This window comes from Leucopleurus acutus (assembly GCF_964270905.1).
Source record: "Leucopleurus acutus genome assembly, chromosome: 3".
NCBI classification, from domain to species: Eukaryota; Metazoa; Chordata; class Mammalia; order Artiodactyla; family Delphinidae; genus Leucopleurus; species Leucopleurus acutus.
This window is the reverse complement of record NC_139145.1, coordinates 26109582-26124425: the sequence shown is the minus strand read 5'-3', so window position 1 is coordinate 26124425 and position 14844 is coordinate 26109582. Positions and strand designations below refer to the sequence as shown.

The following is a 14844-nucleotide window of genomic DNA, read 5'->3' as shown; positions in this document are numbered from 1 at the left end:
GTAACAGTAGGAGCTATAATTGTAGCAGTAGTGACCATAGTTAAATATGCAATAGTTCCGTGTACTTGTGACGCCTGTGTCAGTACAGTTAGTTTATTTTTTAGTAATTATATCTATCTCTCATTTGGAAAGTTGCTCAAATTTGCACATGAGCTTAGAAATCAGCCTTATCTCTAAGTTAGCGTATTCACCTGTTGAGTCCTATTGTGGTTCAAAATGCTACACCTTTTTTTTTTTACAAAATTTACTAGCATTATTTTACTTGTGTGTCTATCACACGAGGATTAAGCATGTTTGTGGTTTTAAAAATAGACTTATTAGTGCCAAAAATGACACTGGAGTGGATTTTTGGATTAAGTAGGGACTTGGGCTTTCACAGCTTCAGTGCTGTTTCCGGCCATTCCGCGAAGGCACCTGTGAACTTCTTTGCCCGTTGTCTTGCTCTCTAGGGAACTCAAAGTTGGCATTCCTGTCACAGATGAAAACGGGAACCGCCTGGGCGAGTCGGCAAACGCTGCTAAACAAGCCATCACGCAAGTAGTCGTCTCCAGGATCCTCATGGCGGCCCCCGGCATGGGTGAGTAGAGCTTTGCCATCCATTTATTTGTTCGGTACGTTTCAATCAAACAAGCGTTGGTGCCCCAGTGAGCAATAACTGCAAAGGATACCTTCCCTTAGTGGAACTTACTTTCTGGCGGGGGAGGCAGAAAACTAACAAAAATAAGTAAAATATGAATAGGTGAGATGGTTATAGAGCTAAGCGGGGGCGGGGGGAAGAGGGTTGCGGATCTTGGGCTGGAAGTGCTATCGAACGTAAGTCCGTGTGCCCCACATATAGTGAGGCCAAATGATTCCAAAATGTTGGGAGTTTGGAGCAGAGAAAGGTTTATGGCAGGGCCATGCAAGGACAACGGGTGGCTCATGCCCCCAGAAACCCCCGAACGGTCTCAGCAAAGCATGTTGAAAGGCCAGGTGAGGGAGGGGGGGCACAGGGTGTGTGATCAACTCATGCACAATTCTCTGATTGGTTGATGGCGAGGTAACAGGACAGTTAACATTATCAATCCTTAGGCACCAGAAGGTCTGGGGGCTACGTGCTCATGATCATCAAACAGTTAATTTCTTCCATTGGGTGGTGGTTTTTAGCATCTGAAAAACTCGGGAAATATCCATGAGGTACTGTTAGCTGGGTACTTCAGAGAGGAGATGCAGCAGAGGATATGGGGAAGGGGTCTGTCCCAGGAAGACCCCGTGCGGTCCTGCTTGGTTACAGAAGTAGACTGGACAGATGGGAGCGAGGGAGCCAAGTGGTTCCAGGGTCGAATATTCTGGGCAGACGGAACAGCAGGGGAGCAGGGAGCTGTGCCCAGTGTGATGGAAGCATCAGAGGAGGCAGGTGCAGCGGGAGGGGAGAGAAGGGTGTGGGAACAGTAGAAAGGAGTAGACGAGGCCCCAGCGGGCAGAACGCAGATGGCCCTGCAAGCGTTTGGAGCCCTGGCTTTTAGTCTGAGGGGTAGGAGGCCGTGGAGGGTTTCGAGCACAGGAGTGGTAATAATAATCCGGCTTAGGTTTTAACTGAGTGACTCAGGGTCCTGCGTTGAGAGTAGGCTGAAGAGGGACCAAGAATGGTGGTTGGAGACTGTTCAGGAAGCTGTTGACTGCTGCAGGCAAGAGATTATGGTAGTTGGACCAGGGCAGTGACAGTGAAGGTGATGACAATCTGAAGGGAAAGAATTTGATCTTTGTAAATCTTGAAAAGAAACTTCCAAAAGTTCTTGAATTGGAATAACTTCTACTGAAGATTTATTCGTATCAATGGGAAAACCTTAGAGCATGAACCAAGTTGGGTTAGTTATAGGAGCTATTAATATGTGACTCAGTTTTGTCCCAGGGCCTGGACTCAACATAACCAAAAGCAGAAAATCTCCATGGTGATTTAGTTCCCCTGAGAATCTCTGGTCCACTCCTAAGGCTTCTTCAGCTACCCTCAGACCAGGGCTCTCGAGAAGGTTCTCAGACTTACTCAGAAACCAGAGGGCCCGGGAGTACATAATTCTTTGCAGAAAAATATAAATATATATTTTACAGAGAGAAATGAGTATGTTTACTTTCCTTGTCTAAATCAGATGCAAACAGCACTTGGCTATTAACTCTCAAAAGAAGCATACTTAATCAAGTGCTGTCAGGTTTTCTCACTAATATTTTTTGTTGTCTTTAAATTCCTTTTGTCACTGGGAAAGCTCACCAGCAGACAGTAGGAGTGGGCAAAGGAAAGTTGAAGAAAAGGGCATGAAAGAAAACTTGGAGGCGCATTCCAGCCAATTGCACTCCAGCTAATTGGTTATCTGATTTAACCACCATTAAGTGATTTAACAAAGAAGCACCTCAGTGCCCTCATGAGACAGCGGTGTGCACCGTAGGGGTGAGTGAATGGTGGAAACCACAGTCGTGAACTGTAGGCCAGGAGTCCCCTGAGTCCGGGACCAGCACGTTGTCAGTAACCTACGAGGAGGCTGGGGAGGCAGCCCCAGAACACCTGCTGAGCCCAGATTTCCAATTTGCCGAAATCAAGGTGGCCATTCCGGCTTCTACCCTGGGTGGGCTTTTGGTTTTGTTCTTTCCCATTTTGAAATAAGGACGCTCCTCTTTGAAGTTCAGCCGGGCCAACAAATTTGTTTCCAGTGGCTTGGTTACTTTAAACATTATTTAGTCCCCGGAGAAGGAACGCAATCTTTCTATCCCAGCGAAATCTCTAAAGGTAATTCATATATTGAAATTGATGTGACAGTTTAGTCTGATAAAAATCATGAATAAATGAACTAACACTATCCAGTGTTTTACGTGCATCATTGCATCTAATCATCCTGGCTAGTTTGATACAATTGTGCCTATTATATAGATGAGGAAAACAGAAAACTGAGGCTCAGAGAATTGTTTTCCAGGCTCACCCAGCTAGCAAGTGGTCTGCGTGACTCAAAGCAGGAATCTTTATACTGGACTCTACGTGGGATGGACACCCCAGGAAGGCTGCATTTGTTTCATTGGTATAGGAGGGAGAAGTTCCTGATGTTTGTACTGTTGTGTATTTAATGTTAGATATAAAGTTCTCTTCAATATCATAAAATTTTCTGGCTGGCAAAGAGCATTGTGTTATTTTTCAAAAATCTAGAGAATGGAAACAATGGATTTTTTTAAAAAATACTAAGGTATTTTAAAGAATTATTGCAATTACTTTTACTCTGCCAGTGTGAAAATAGCCTAAAAGTAATATAAGCCTTTTGTGAAATTGTTGGGGGGAACAAAAAAAAAGTGAGCTGAAAATAGACATGAAGATTTAAGTGGATCTATCTTTACTTCCAGCCATCCCTCCCTTTATCATGAACACTTTGGAAAAGAAAGCCTTTCTCAAGGTAAGCCCCACTTCTATTTATCCTTGTCTCAATCCTTTCAGTTTGTTTTCAGACTTCAAATTGCAGTATTTCCCACATGAATAGTGAGTAAAGAATTTGAAGGCCAGTGGCAATTGGGCACGTCAGGGAATATTTTATTTCTAATATCAGATATTTGAAAAAGCTCTCATAAATCTTCATTTATTGAATGCTGCCCACTCCTCTTGAGAGTTTATAACCCGGGTACACATTCATCGTAGTCAGCAGTCGGATCACTAGCTAGATAATAATGAGGAGATGGTGTGAATTTGGAATGATGTGTTTGTAAGTCCCGATACATACTATCAGAAAGGAAAAAATAACCTGGAGTAGTAGCTTCACAGAACACTGAATTTAGTGCCCTGATGTATTTTTCTTTGGTGATCGTATCTAATAATCTATTAATCTATCAGCCGCCCCCCCCTCAGGGTCTGAAAATATTACAGGATGAAACTGTCACTGAGAAATCTCTGTGCACTGTCTGCATTGTTTTTGTAACTTCCATGATTTAATGCAATCATATTTATGCTCCATCTTAGCTTTCCAGTTCTTGTAACAAGTAGGAAAGAGTGGGATAGAGTGACTCGTTTGGCTCCTGCTGTATCTAGAAACTGACACCATTACACCTGTGGGGAGGAATGGGTCCAGTTCCTTGCTGGAGGAGCAGGTGTGTTGTAAACACTGCAGCTCTCTTGGGGTGAATTGGTTTGGGTCTTAGCGACAGAACCGTCACACTGAGAGGACAGTATCGGACTTTGAAAAAAGGACATGGTTCACAGACCAAACACTTCCTGAATGATTTCTGTGATTAGGAGAATTCTAAGTGTCCAACAGGTAAATGTTCATTGACCTTTATTCACCCTATGGGCTCCATCCAGGCCAATACTAAATACTTTCAATACAATCACATTCTTAGAAAAATAAGCCAAGAAAGGATGCTTTGAAAAAATAGTAGTGTTGTGTGCCTCATTTGACCGGCATGTCAATGCACCAACCCCATGTGAGGGAAAGGGGACCCTCTCTTCAGCAGCCCCCTCCCGGTCTTCCTTGGGAGCTTTGGGTACGTGAGCAGATTATAACCCCTGAGCTTCCTCCTCTGGCAATCTTACATGTCGATGTGAATTGCAAGATAGGGTGTCACAGTGGCTCTGTAGTGATTGAACTATCCCATTGCTCCTGGGAACGTTCCCAGGGGTGTCCACAGACCCCCGGGCCACCCCAGGAGGCTGCATCCCCGTCCCATCAAATGCGCTCTGAGTCCCCGTCCCATCTCCTGTGAGGGTGTCTACAGCCTTAAGTGTAAGATTAAACAAAAATATAAAACAGTTACACTGATTTAATCAGTAGCACTATTAGTGATGACCAAAATGTAAATGTGACCTCATTTGACATAATTTACCTACTTCGATAAGCCCTTATTTTGAGGATTCATGAAAAGGCTTTGCTGAAGTCTGTTTCTGCTGCAAAATTTAGAAAAGATTAATGCTTTAAAGCTGCTCAGGGATTAGTTTATGTACTAGAACAGGGACTAGATCTTGAAATTACCAAATTATGTAAACAGATGAACTCTTTAAAGCTGCCAAAGGAATTAGTGTATGTGCTTGAACAGTGACTAGATCTTAAAACTACTAAATTATGTAAACATCTAAAACTCACCAACTTTGACATCTCAGTGATTTTTCAAATAATCTAAAAAAAAGAAAATTAATGCTCCTTCCTCTATCCATCCCTGCTTTCCTTATGGGACTTAATTTAGGCTTTGAGGGAGAAAACCTATCAAATGAACTTAGAAAGGGGGCCATCAACATCATCCTCCAGGATGCTAATAGGAAGTGACCCATCCAGTGGATCCATAACTTTGCAGACGTGGAATTGATGCCCTGGGTTCTTCTCTGCTGGCTCTTGATCTGATAAGTCATTAGGATTATAGTCTTTCTGTAAGGGCATATGTTGACCCAGGCAACCTTTGGATTTGCCTGCTTGTTAATTTCTTCAGGTATTGGCATGCCAACTTTGGGAACAATGGAGAATCAAAAACCATGTTTAATAAACCCAACTTCCCCCTCCCATGGAATTTAAGCAAAATCAGGTTTTTAAAGCAAGACCAGATTTCTGGGTAGATAACAAGGCTTGGAAATTGTCATCTCATCATGTTAGTTTGTCTGGCATAAAAGTGAACTTTTGCAAGTGTGGGTCATTCCATCAATAATATATGATTGTCGTGAATTTGCAGGTGACTGTGAGAACAGTTGGGAGGCCACCTTCAGTGACAGTGTGTCCCCACCATTGAAGCTTTCCCATCCCCTTCTCTCTGCCTCTCAAACGTCACCCAGTTAGCAGAGGTGTGTCAGCAGCCCGGCTCTGGAGTGGAGACTCCTAATCTTGCCAGCTGCCGCTGCTGGTGGGACATTATTCCCCGGAGTCTCACTCCAGGCTCTGGATACTGAGCACACGTGGCTGCTTACATGTGAGCTGATCATGGCGTGGGATTCCAGAAATTCCGTAGGAAAGTCTGCATTCGAACCTACATTCATGCTAAAGAGTTAGGTCACTGGGGAAGACATGTGAAATGAACTTGGTCCTTTACTCTCCCAACTGCCTTTGAACTCCTGGGATCTCGGCATTGTTGGAAAAGTTGCCACGGTTACTCTCATATCTTGGTGACAAACACTGGGCAGGAGACATAGCTGGGCATATTGTATCATTTTCTTGCTGGGACAGACAGAAATTGCTGTAGATACAGCCTGGCATTTTCTTCCATGAAGCGACCAGCAAATGATACCAGCGGTTAGCCACTGTTGCCACTCTGCCCTAGGCTTTTCACAGCAATACATGAATAAATATTGTGTTTTCCTCCCTTGTTTTTGTTTGTGGTTTTCAGCTTTGCTTGGTACCGTACCCTTCAATAATCATATAGAGGTGTGCCACCTCGATTCCCCTCTGCCCGCCCCACTCCACTACTGAAGGGCCTCACGTGGAACCGGAAGGGGCCGCTGGCATCAGAAGCCATGGGGCAGGGTTGGGGGAGGAGGTCAGAATAGCTCATGGGTCAGTCCGAGCACCTCGCTCGCTACAAAGGGTCTGGCTGCAGCTGAACTCGTTCGGACTTCTGTGGAGGATGATGCTTTGAAAAAGCAATGGCTAAACGTTGAGCTCTTCAGACATAACATCCCACTCCCATGTTCAGGGTTGCTGTTACACCAAAATATTGCATTTTGCCCATGTAGCGAGGACTGTAGGACTTCACTGATACCTATGGCCATTACAAAAGCATAGGCAGAGCAGCTTATCTTCCTATCCATATGTTTCCATCTGCAAAGCACTTTCACATGCTATTTGGAAGGGCAGGCTTTTCTGAGCCCTTTTACAAAGGCTTAGAGGTCATTTCCTCGGCCGTTCATGTCCATGTGGGTGGCATCTGCCTGGGTCGGTTAGCCCTCTGATTGTTCCCGCAGCTCCAGCGGCCAGATGTGCCTCTCTGCAAGGATGTACTTATCTGGGCTTTTACCTTGAATATGACCAGACTCCTCTGCAAACATGAAATGAATTGAATGTTCTTGGCTTTTTTAAACGGTGAGCTTGGGGAGCCTTCGGCATGACTCATCCTTCCCCCCCCACGCTTTATCTTTTCCCAAATGGAGCGCTGGCAAAAAGCATCAGCTGTGGGCAGGTGACTCACAGAAATCTTTGCAGTAAACCAAAAAGTTCACTGCTTAAAATCTGGTGCTTTTCCCAACAGTGTTCTTGAAGAATAGCTCCTGTGGTCTCTCTACTTTGCTGGCACTTTCATTGGGAATAAAGTTGATATGGTCTGGGTCAGATAAGAGCTGCTCGTTCCTTAAGTTCTAGTTCATTTATATTTTCTTTAATAAAAGTGCACGGCTCTGTCTACTCAGTAGATTTTCAGGATTGTCTGCTAATGGAGTGTGAATGTAGCATTTATTTGTTCATTCATTTATTTTATTCAGCAGCCCTTTGTTGACTGCCTGTTGCATGCCAAGCAATGTGCTAGGTCCTAGCATCAGAGAAATAGGGCTTGGGCCCTGCTCTCAGGGACCATATAGCATGGGGGTGGGGAGAGGCACAGGGCAAATGGTTCCAATACACGGTGAGTACAGCATGAGGCACAGAGGGAGCATAGAAGAGGTTTCGCCCCCAACTGCCCTAGGTGGGCAGAGGCTTGAAGACAACTGGCCAGGGACATCTGCTTTGCAGAAGCTCAGAGAAGACACAGAGCATGGCTTGTCGGGAGACTTGTAGATGGTCAGGTGGCCTGGGATGTGGGCCATGTGTAGGGAACTGACTGTACCATATATAAAAATCAACTCCCAATAGTTCATGGAATCTAAATGGAAAAATCTACAATTGTCAAACTTCTAGAAGAAAATATAGCAGAACATCTTTGAGATCTAGACTTGGGCAAAGATTTCTTAGACATAACACCAAAAGCACAGTCCATAAAAGAAAAAATTGACAAATTGGGCTTCAACAAAAGGTTAAAGTTCTGTTTTTTGAAAACTGTAAAGAGATTGAAAAGACAAGAAACAGACTGGGAGAAAATTTATGCAAAGTATGTGTCTGATAAAGGACTTGTATCCAGAATATATAAAGAGTCCTCAATAATTTTTAAAGAAAACAACGCACTTGTTTTTTTTTTTTTTGCATTTTTTTATTGGATTATAATTGCTTTACAATGGTGTGTTAGTTTCTGCTTTATAACAAAGTGAATCAGTTATACATATACATAGGTTCCCATATCTCTTCCCTCTTGCATTTCCCTCCCTCCCACCCTCCCTATCCCACCAGTTTTTTTTTTTTTAAAAAAAGGGCAAAAGGTTTGAACAGACATTTCACCAAGTATATATAGATATAAAATAATATCACATGTAAAGATGCTCAGTATCTTTAGTCATTGGGGAAATTCAAGTTTAAAACCACATTAGCTACCGTTAAACGCCTATTGGAATGGCTAAAATCAAAAAGACTGACCATAACAAGTGTTGACAAGGCTGTGGAGGACCTGAAACTCTCATCCCCTGCTGGTGGGAATGTAAAATGATACAACCACTTTGGAGAAGAGTTTGGCAGTTTCTTAAAAAGTTAAACCTATGCTTACCATGTGACCCAGCCATTTCACTCCTAGGTATTGACCTAGAAGAAATGAAAACATATGTCCATAAAAGACAGATGTTCAAAGCAGCTTTATTTGTAATAGCCCAAAACTGGAAACAATCCAAATGTTCCTCAACAGGAGAATGAATGGAGTATCAAAGCAATACATTCCATGCAGTGGAATACCTAACCCAGCAATAAGAAGTCCTGAACTATGGATACATACAAGAGCATGAATGAATCTCAAAACAATTACACAAAAAAGTAGATACTGTATAGAAAATCCTAGAAATTATAACCTAGTATATAATGACAGAAAGTAGATCAGAGGTTGCCAGGGAATGGGTACAGGGTTTAGGGAAGATGGTGGAATTGCCAAGGGCACGAGGAACAAGGAAAACATGAAGGATGATGGCTGTGTTAATTATTTTGATTGTGGTGATGGCTTCACAGCTGAATACTTATGTCAGAACTTTTATCATACACAGTAAGTATGTGCAATTTATTATATTTCATAAAGCTGTTGGAGGAAAAATCATTGGGAGGAGAAAGAATTTACTCATATCAACTTTTTGAGCTTTTACTTCATTGAATACATATCTTTTAAACTTGTGATTACTGTCTTTAATTCATTTAAACTTTTCATTTAAAATATCCTCTGTTTGCACAATTCTGTGCTAAATAAGGTGTGTCCCTCCCTCACGGAGTTCTGTGATTATCTAGGGGAAAACCAAACATCCTCAGCTCACTTATTTAATCTCAGACTAATTTCTGTTTAAGAAGTAGGGATGGGCTTCCCTGGTGGCGCAGTGGTTGAGAGTCCGCCTGCCGATTCAGGGGACGCGGGTTCATGCCCTGGTCCGGGAAGATCCCACATGCCGCGGAGTGGCTGGGCTCCTGAGCCATGGCCGCTGAGCCTGCGCGTCCGGAGCCTGTGCTCCGCAACGGGAGAGACCACAACAGTGAGAGACCCGCGTACCGCAAAAAAAAAAAAAAGAAGTAGGGATGAAGGAGGCAGGATGGGATGCTGGGAAGGAGTCGGGAGGAGGGATGACATCCAGGTTGGGTTTCATGGGAGAGATCAGAATTCTCCAGGATCCTTGTCGTTACCGAGAGCCTTTCCAACAAAACCCTCTGCACAAGCCGCCATCAGCCTTTGGTTTGTACACATCCATTGTTGAGATTACACACAGCTGTTCAAGAGTCCACTTGACCTGAGGATGGGCTCTCATGGGTTCATCTTCCCTCAAGGTCTCATTCAGGGCTTAGCTTGCCTTCCCATCACCAAGTCTGTGTACCTGCACAGATGACACACATCTGGGAAGTGCTAGGAAGAGGATTTACCATCTCCTTATGAAAATCCTTCATCATCAGACAGAGCCAGTTGCCCCAGATACAATATTTCCTTTTCCTGCTTTCCTTGGAGGGGTGGGGCCCCTCTGTGCGAGCTCCATGGTCTGTCTCTGCTTGATGACATCTCTCCCTTCCTCTCCAGTCCACGCCTCTCTCCCTTCACGTTCACCCATGTGATGTACCTCTTCGCCAGAGGAGTCTGCTCGGGGACCAGGGTATGCCTGTCACACAAGCCTCCTTGGGGTCATGATCTTTTAACAGCTTGTGTTGACACTTAACTAAGTTGGCTGATTTCATTACAGCCAGTTCACAACTTGGTTGCAGCTCTTTCAGTGGCCTTATTGATATAATCTATATATTTCGTTGCTCTTTATATTGCATATTATGCTTTTTTAAAACTCCCTTTTGAACACTAAAAATCTAACAGCACTTATTCTCTAAAAGACCAACCAACTCATTCGTTTCCATTAACAAAAAAGTAACAGGCAAAAATTTGTCATGCCAGCAATAGTTTTAGCCATACCGACAGCAACTAAAACCAAGAAAGGAAAGGTGCAGAGGAGGAGGGGGGATACTTGTTGGGTTTCTGCTACGTTCCGGGACGGTGCTAGGTGCTTTATGAATGTTATCTGGCATATCTTCACTCACACGCTCTTAGGAAGCTGTCGTGATCCTCATTTTACAGAGAAGGAACCAAAGGTTGGAGACCATGCCCTTTTCCCACAGTGGGGATGAACTGGTAGGGCAGAGATTTGATTGCAATTTTGTTTGTCTTCCAGCCTTGGAACCACGCTCTACAGACCCACAGCCAGGAGAGAAATTATAGCTAAGTGATAACCATTTCTCCAGCTCCCATATAGCCAGGCATCTCTCAGATTATATGTGCAAGGGAGAAAAATGAGAAGCCGCTTAATCTTTGCCTGTGCATTCATGAGCAGATCGAAGAGGGAAGTCAGGACTAACTGTAGCGCTGTTACAGTGTTATCCCTGCGTTTCACTAATCGCATTCCAGCTGGATCTTGTAATGTGGCGAGGTTCCTGTCCCAGTTAACCAGCAGAAGAAATTGTTTCTAAGAGCCTGTATAAAAAGTACTCAAAATAATTTATTTCTCAACACAGAGGTTCCCATGGATGAGCGCGCCTATTCAAGTTGGATTAGTTGGCTTCTGGTGAGTAGAATTACTTTGATGTCATTAATTTCTTTTTTTTAAGATAAATATACAGCATATGAAATGTGAGGGATAATATGGGACACACGTTTTGAAAATGAGACCATCCCAGAACATCTGGAACTTATGGTCCCAGTCATTAGCTAGACGTAAGCTGTCTTTAGAGAAACCTACAACATTTGGGGCTATTTGTGTGATTCTTTTTTAAACTCCTTTTATCTCTTTGATTTAAAAAAAAAATTATTTTGGCAGTCCTTGGTAGTAAAATTATACGAACAGGACATATTTTTGTGAGGCAGCATAATACTCGAAAGAAAGAAAGGGGATTGTCATCAAAGTAAAATAATAAAAAAGAATCTGAAAAGTCGACCATTTCAAAAATGCTCTGATTTTTTTCCTTTTTTTTTAAGTTTGGTATTTGCTACACCTCTGTGCTGTGCTCTGTTTCCTCAGAAAAGGTATGTATTTGTTATTCTTCAGAGTGATCATGCGTTTTAATCCTAAAAACCAGTTGAAGACACAGGTCCATTTCACTAGTAGGAAAGTTGAGTCTCAAAAAGATAATGAAGCCAAGCCTCTAAAAGGAAGAGATAAGAGGCAGAAATGAAATGCGTGTCTGTCTCATATCAAAATTCTCTTTGCCCAGCTCTTTTCTACCTGCTACTGTTACATTTGAAAATTCTTTATTCTTGTGTAAGACTCAGGTTAACTCTGGTGCCAATTTGCTCTTATAAGAATGTAAATATGGCTTGATGTCCAATCCATTGGCAAATGCGTCTATAATGCAGATATATTCGAATTTAAGTTCCACCCCCAGGGACAGCAGTTATATGCACTTAGCTTTGGTGGTTGGTATATTTGCTTCCCTTCTTCCTACTTAGGGTTTTTTTTTCTTTTTTTCTTTTTTTTTTCTTTTTTTGCCTTAAAAGCTTGATTGTGCACGTGTCTTTCATCACAAGCTGCCCTTGAATCCTGCCTTTGATGTAAGAACTGTATTGACAGGCCTTAAATCAGCATCCCATAAATCTAAGGCTTCAACTTTTTTCTATTCTAACATCAAGGCACAGAGGAGCAGCATTTTGTTGTTTTGCTGTGGTTTGTGTTACCAGACTCCTGCCCTTGTAATATCCTTCGTGGGCCAGCAGGCCCCAAACATATGGCCTTTAATGCCCTAGGCTTTCACAGTGGGTTTGGGATGAGGTATTCTGTTCTAGAACTAACTTCATCAGGTCCCTCTACCTGATAGAAAAATCCATCTTTTATCCAGTCTTTCACTTCTGCCTTTGACCCCCACTGTTCTCAGTTGGGGATTTAAATTTCAAGGAGGGGGAACTTTTATCACCTTGATGCCTATAGCTAAGCCCCCCTTGAAGAGGGCGGGACCTTCAGAACCTCTGTTGAAGCCCAATACAGATGAATTTCCTAAGGAGGAGCACTCATACCTATTTAATTGTACAAACCCCAGCATCTCAGGGCTTAAGGTAAGACATGTTTATTTCATTAGCATATCGCATTGGAATGTGTGTTCAGCCCTTGACCTTGCGCTTGGTGACTTAGGAACATGGCATTTGGGTCGAGAAAGATCTGACTTCAAATCTCAGTGACACCTCCAGTTTCCTTATCTGGAAAATTAGGATAATCCCTGACTTGCCAGGTTTTTATAAGGGTTAAAACGCATAACGTCGGACCCCGAAACTGAGTACTAAGTCATACCCATTATCATTATCATCAGCAACATGATTTTAAAATTACCCAAGCTCCCACTATATGGAAAAAAAATAGCCATTGTGTTTTTTTTTCTAGTTTTTTTATATATTAATAGTTTTTCTCTTTTTTGCATATGTTTATAAATCTATATCCTATCTTTTTTTTTTAATTTATTTTATTTTTTTATTTTTGGCTGTGCTGGGTCTTCGTTTCTCTGCGAGGGCTTTCTCTAGTTGCAGCAAGCGGGGGCCACTCTTCATCGCGGTACGCGGGCCTCTCACTATCGCGGCCTCTCCTGTTGCGGAGCACAGGCTCCAGACGCGCAGGCTCAGTAGTTGTGGCTCACGGGCCTAGTTGCTCCGCGGCATGTGGGATCCTCCCAGACCAGGGCTCGAGCCCGTGTCCCCTGCATCGGCAGGCAGACTCTCAACCACTGCGCCACCAGGAAAGCCCCCTGGCGGAAGTTCTTTAGACCCAACCAACTTGTCAGTTACTTGCCGCGCAGTCTTCATTTGGATGTTCGGTGGTCGTCTGGGTGGATCTTTTCAAGTCCAAAGAGATAGAGCAATAGGAGAATGAGAAAGACTGAGGGGGAAAGTCTTGGCCTCAGTGCGCTTCTTCACGGCCAGAGAACTGGTCTCTGCCAGATCCTGCAGGCGACGTCAGCTGCCCCTTAACGGGCTACTTGAATCTACATGGCTCAGGGTAAGTCCCAGCCACCCTTCAGAGGGGAGCCACAGCCCAATAGGCGGATCGAGATCATGGCCTTGGAGGCCCCGCATTGGGTGCCAGAAAAGATGTTGCAGGAAAGAGAGTGGGGTGCGAGAGGATGGTCACATCCCAAGTCATGTCTGAGTCCCTGGGATGGCCGCCAAGTGTGGGTTCTTGGCTGTGTGCAGGCAAGAATTCAAGAGCAAGACGTAGTAAAGTGAAAGAAGATTGATTCAGGGAGATACACACTCCATAGACAGATTGTGGGCCATCTTGGAAGGCAAGAGGCCTCCTACCTTTTTGACCTCGTAGTTTACCACATCTCAACTATATTAAAGAACAAATCTTTTTAAAAGACTAATTATATAGTGTTACCAGACCCAGGTTCGGCTGCTTGCCGCTCAGAAGCCAATAATTCAAGAGGCAAGTGTCAGTAGAAAGGAAAGGTGCTTTAATCAGAAAAGCTGGCGGTCTGGGGAGATGGTGGACTTGTGTCCAGAGACCAGCTCTGATGATTCTGCTCAGCCATGACAGTTTTTAAAGGGAAAAAAAATGGAGGGGGAAGAATCTCAGCGAATCATCGAGGCAGGAGGTTGGATTCTGCATCATTCTCCGTTGCGTTGAGTGCAGACTGGCTGACTCTCTTCACATGTTATCTTGCCCACATGATCTGCCTGTGGGATTGCTTAGGGAGATTCGTTGCAGGTAGAGAACTAGTCATTTTTTTAACTGCTTACTTCTTCATTCTTCTTTTTATCTAGGAAAAGAATCAACAGGTTAGACAAGGCATGGTGTGCATTCAGGACAGCACAAGTCAGGAGTTAGGCTAATCGCCTAGTGATCTCATCCCTGTCATTAGGTTCTTTTAAGATTAGAGGGGAACAGAAATGGGCAAACAGGAAAGGGGCAAATGAGTTGCTTTCAATAACAAAATGTCCACAGTTTTTCTGGACAGTTTTTCTTCATCCTTAATACATATGCACATATAAAACATTCAAGTACATTTTTAAATGTATAAAGCAAGCACTAACAGTGGTCAACAAGAGATGTTTTTTCTCATACATTTTAGTATTTTCTGAAAGTTTTAGAATAAGTATGTTTTACTATACAATGGACAAAAGCAGATTAACGCAAGTGAATTTGTAGTGCTAAAAAATTCCACTGAGTGCATATATCTTTTTTTAATTAACGGTGAACATTTATGTTGTTTTCCTTGGGAAGTGGCGTGACCACAGGTTGTTTTCCAATACCATCAGGGTCTAAGAGTGTCATCACCATACCTCCTTGCTGGCAAAAGTGGTTTTTAAGGCTTTTAATAAGATGAGAGGTAAAAAGCGTATCTCAGTGTTGGGTTTTGATGGTGC

The 14844-nt window shown here is 43.2% G+C and overlaps 1 protein-coding gene across 3 annotated transcripts in view; it reads left to right on the top strand.

Annotated features, from left to right (window-relative positions):
* Positions 1-14844, top strand: part of SFXN1 (sideroflexin 1) — a 47947-nt gene that overhangs the window by 30735 nt on the left and 2368 nt on the right. The window contains exons 7-11 of one of the 3 annotated variants that reach the window (XM_082836272.1): positions 450-577; positions 3361-3410; positions 10036-10108; positions 11013-11062; positions 11473-11520. In XM_082836272.1, coding sequence (XP_082692398.1) covers positions 450-577; positions 3361-3410; positions 10036-10108; positions 11013-11062; positions 11473-11520 — 349 coding nt within the window. Of the gene's footprint in view, positions 1-449; positions 578-3360; positions 3411-5661; positions 6775-10035; positions 10109-11012; positions 11063-11472; positions 11521-14844 lie in introns of those variants that run through there. The other 2 variants (XM_082836270.1, XM_082836271.1) reach the window with 2 other exon arrangements.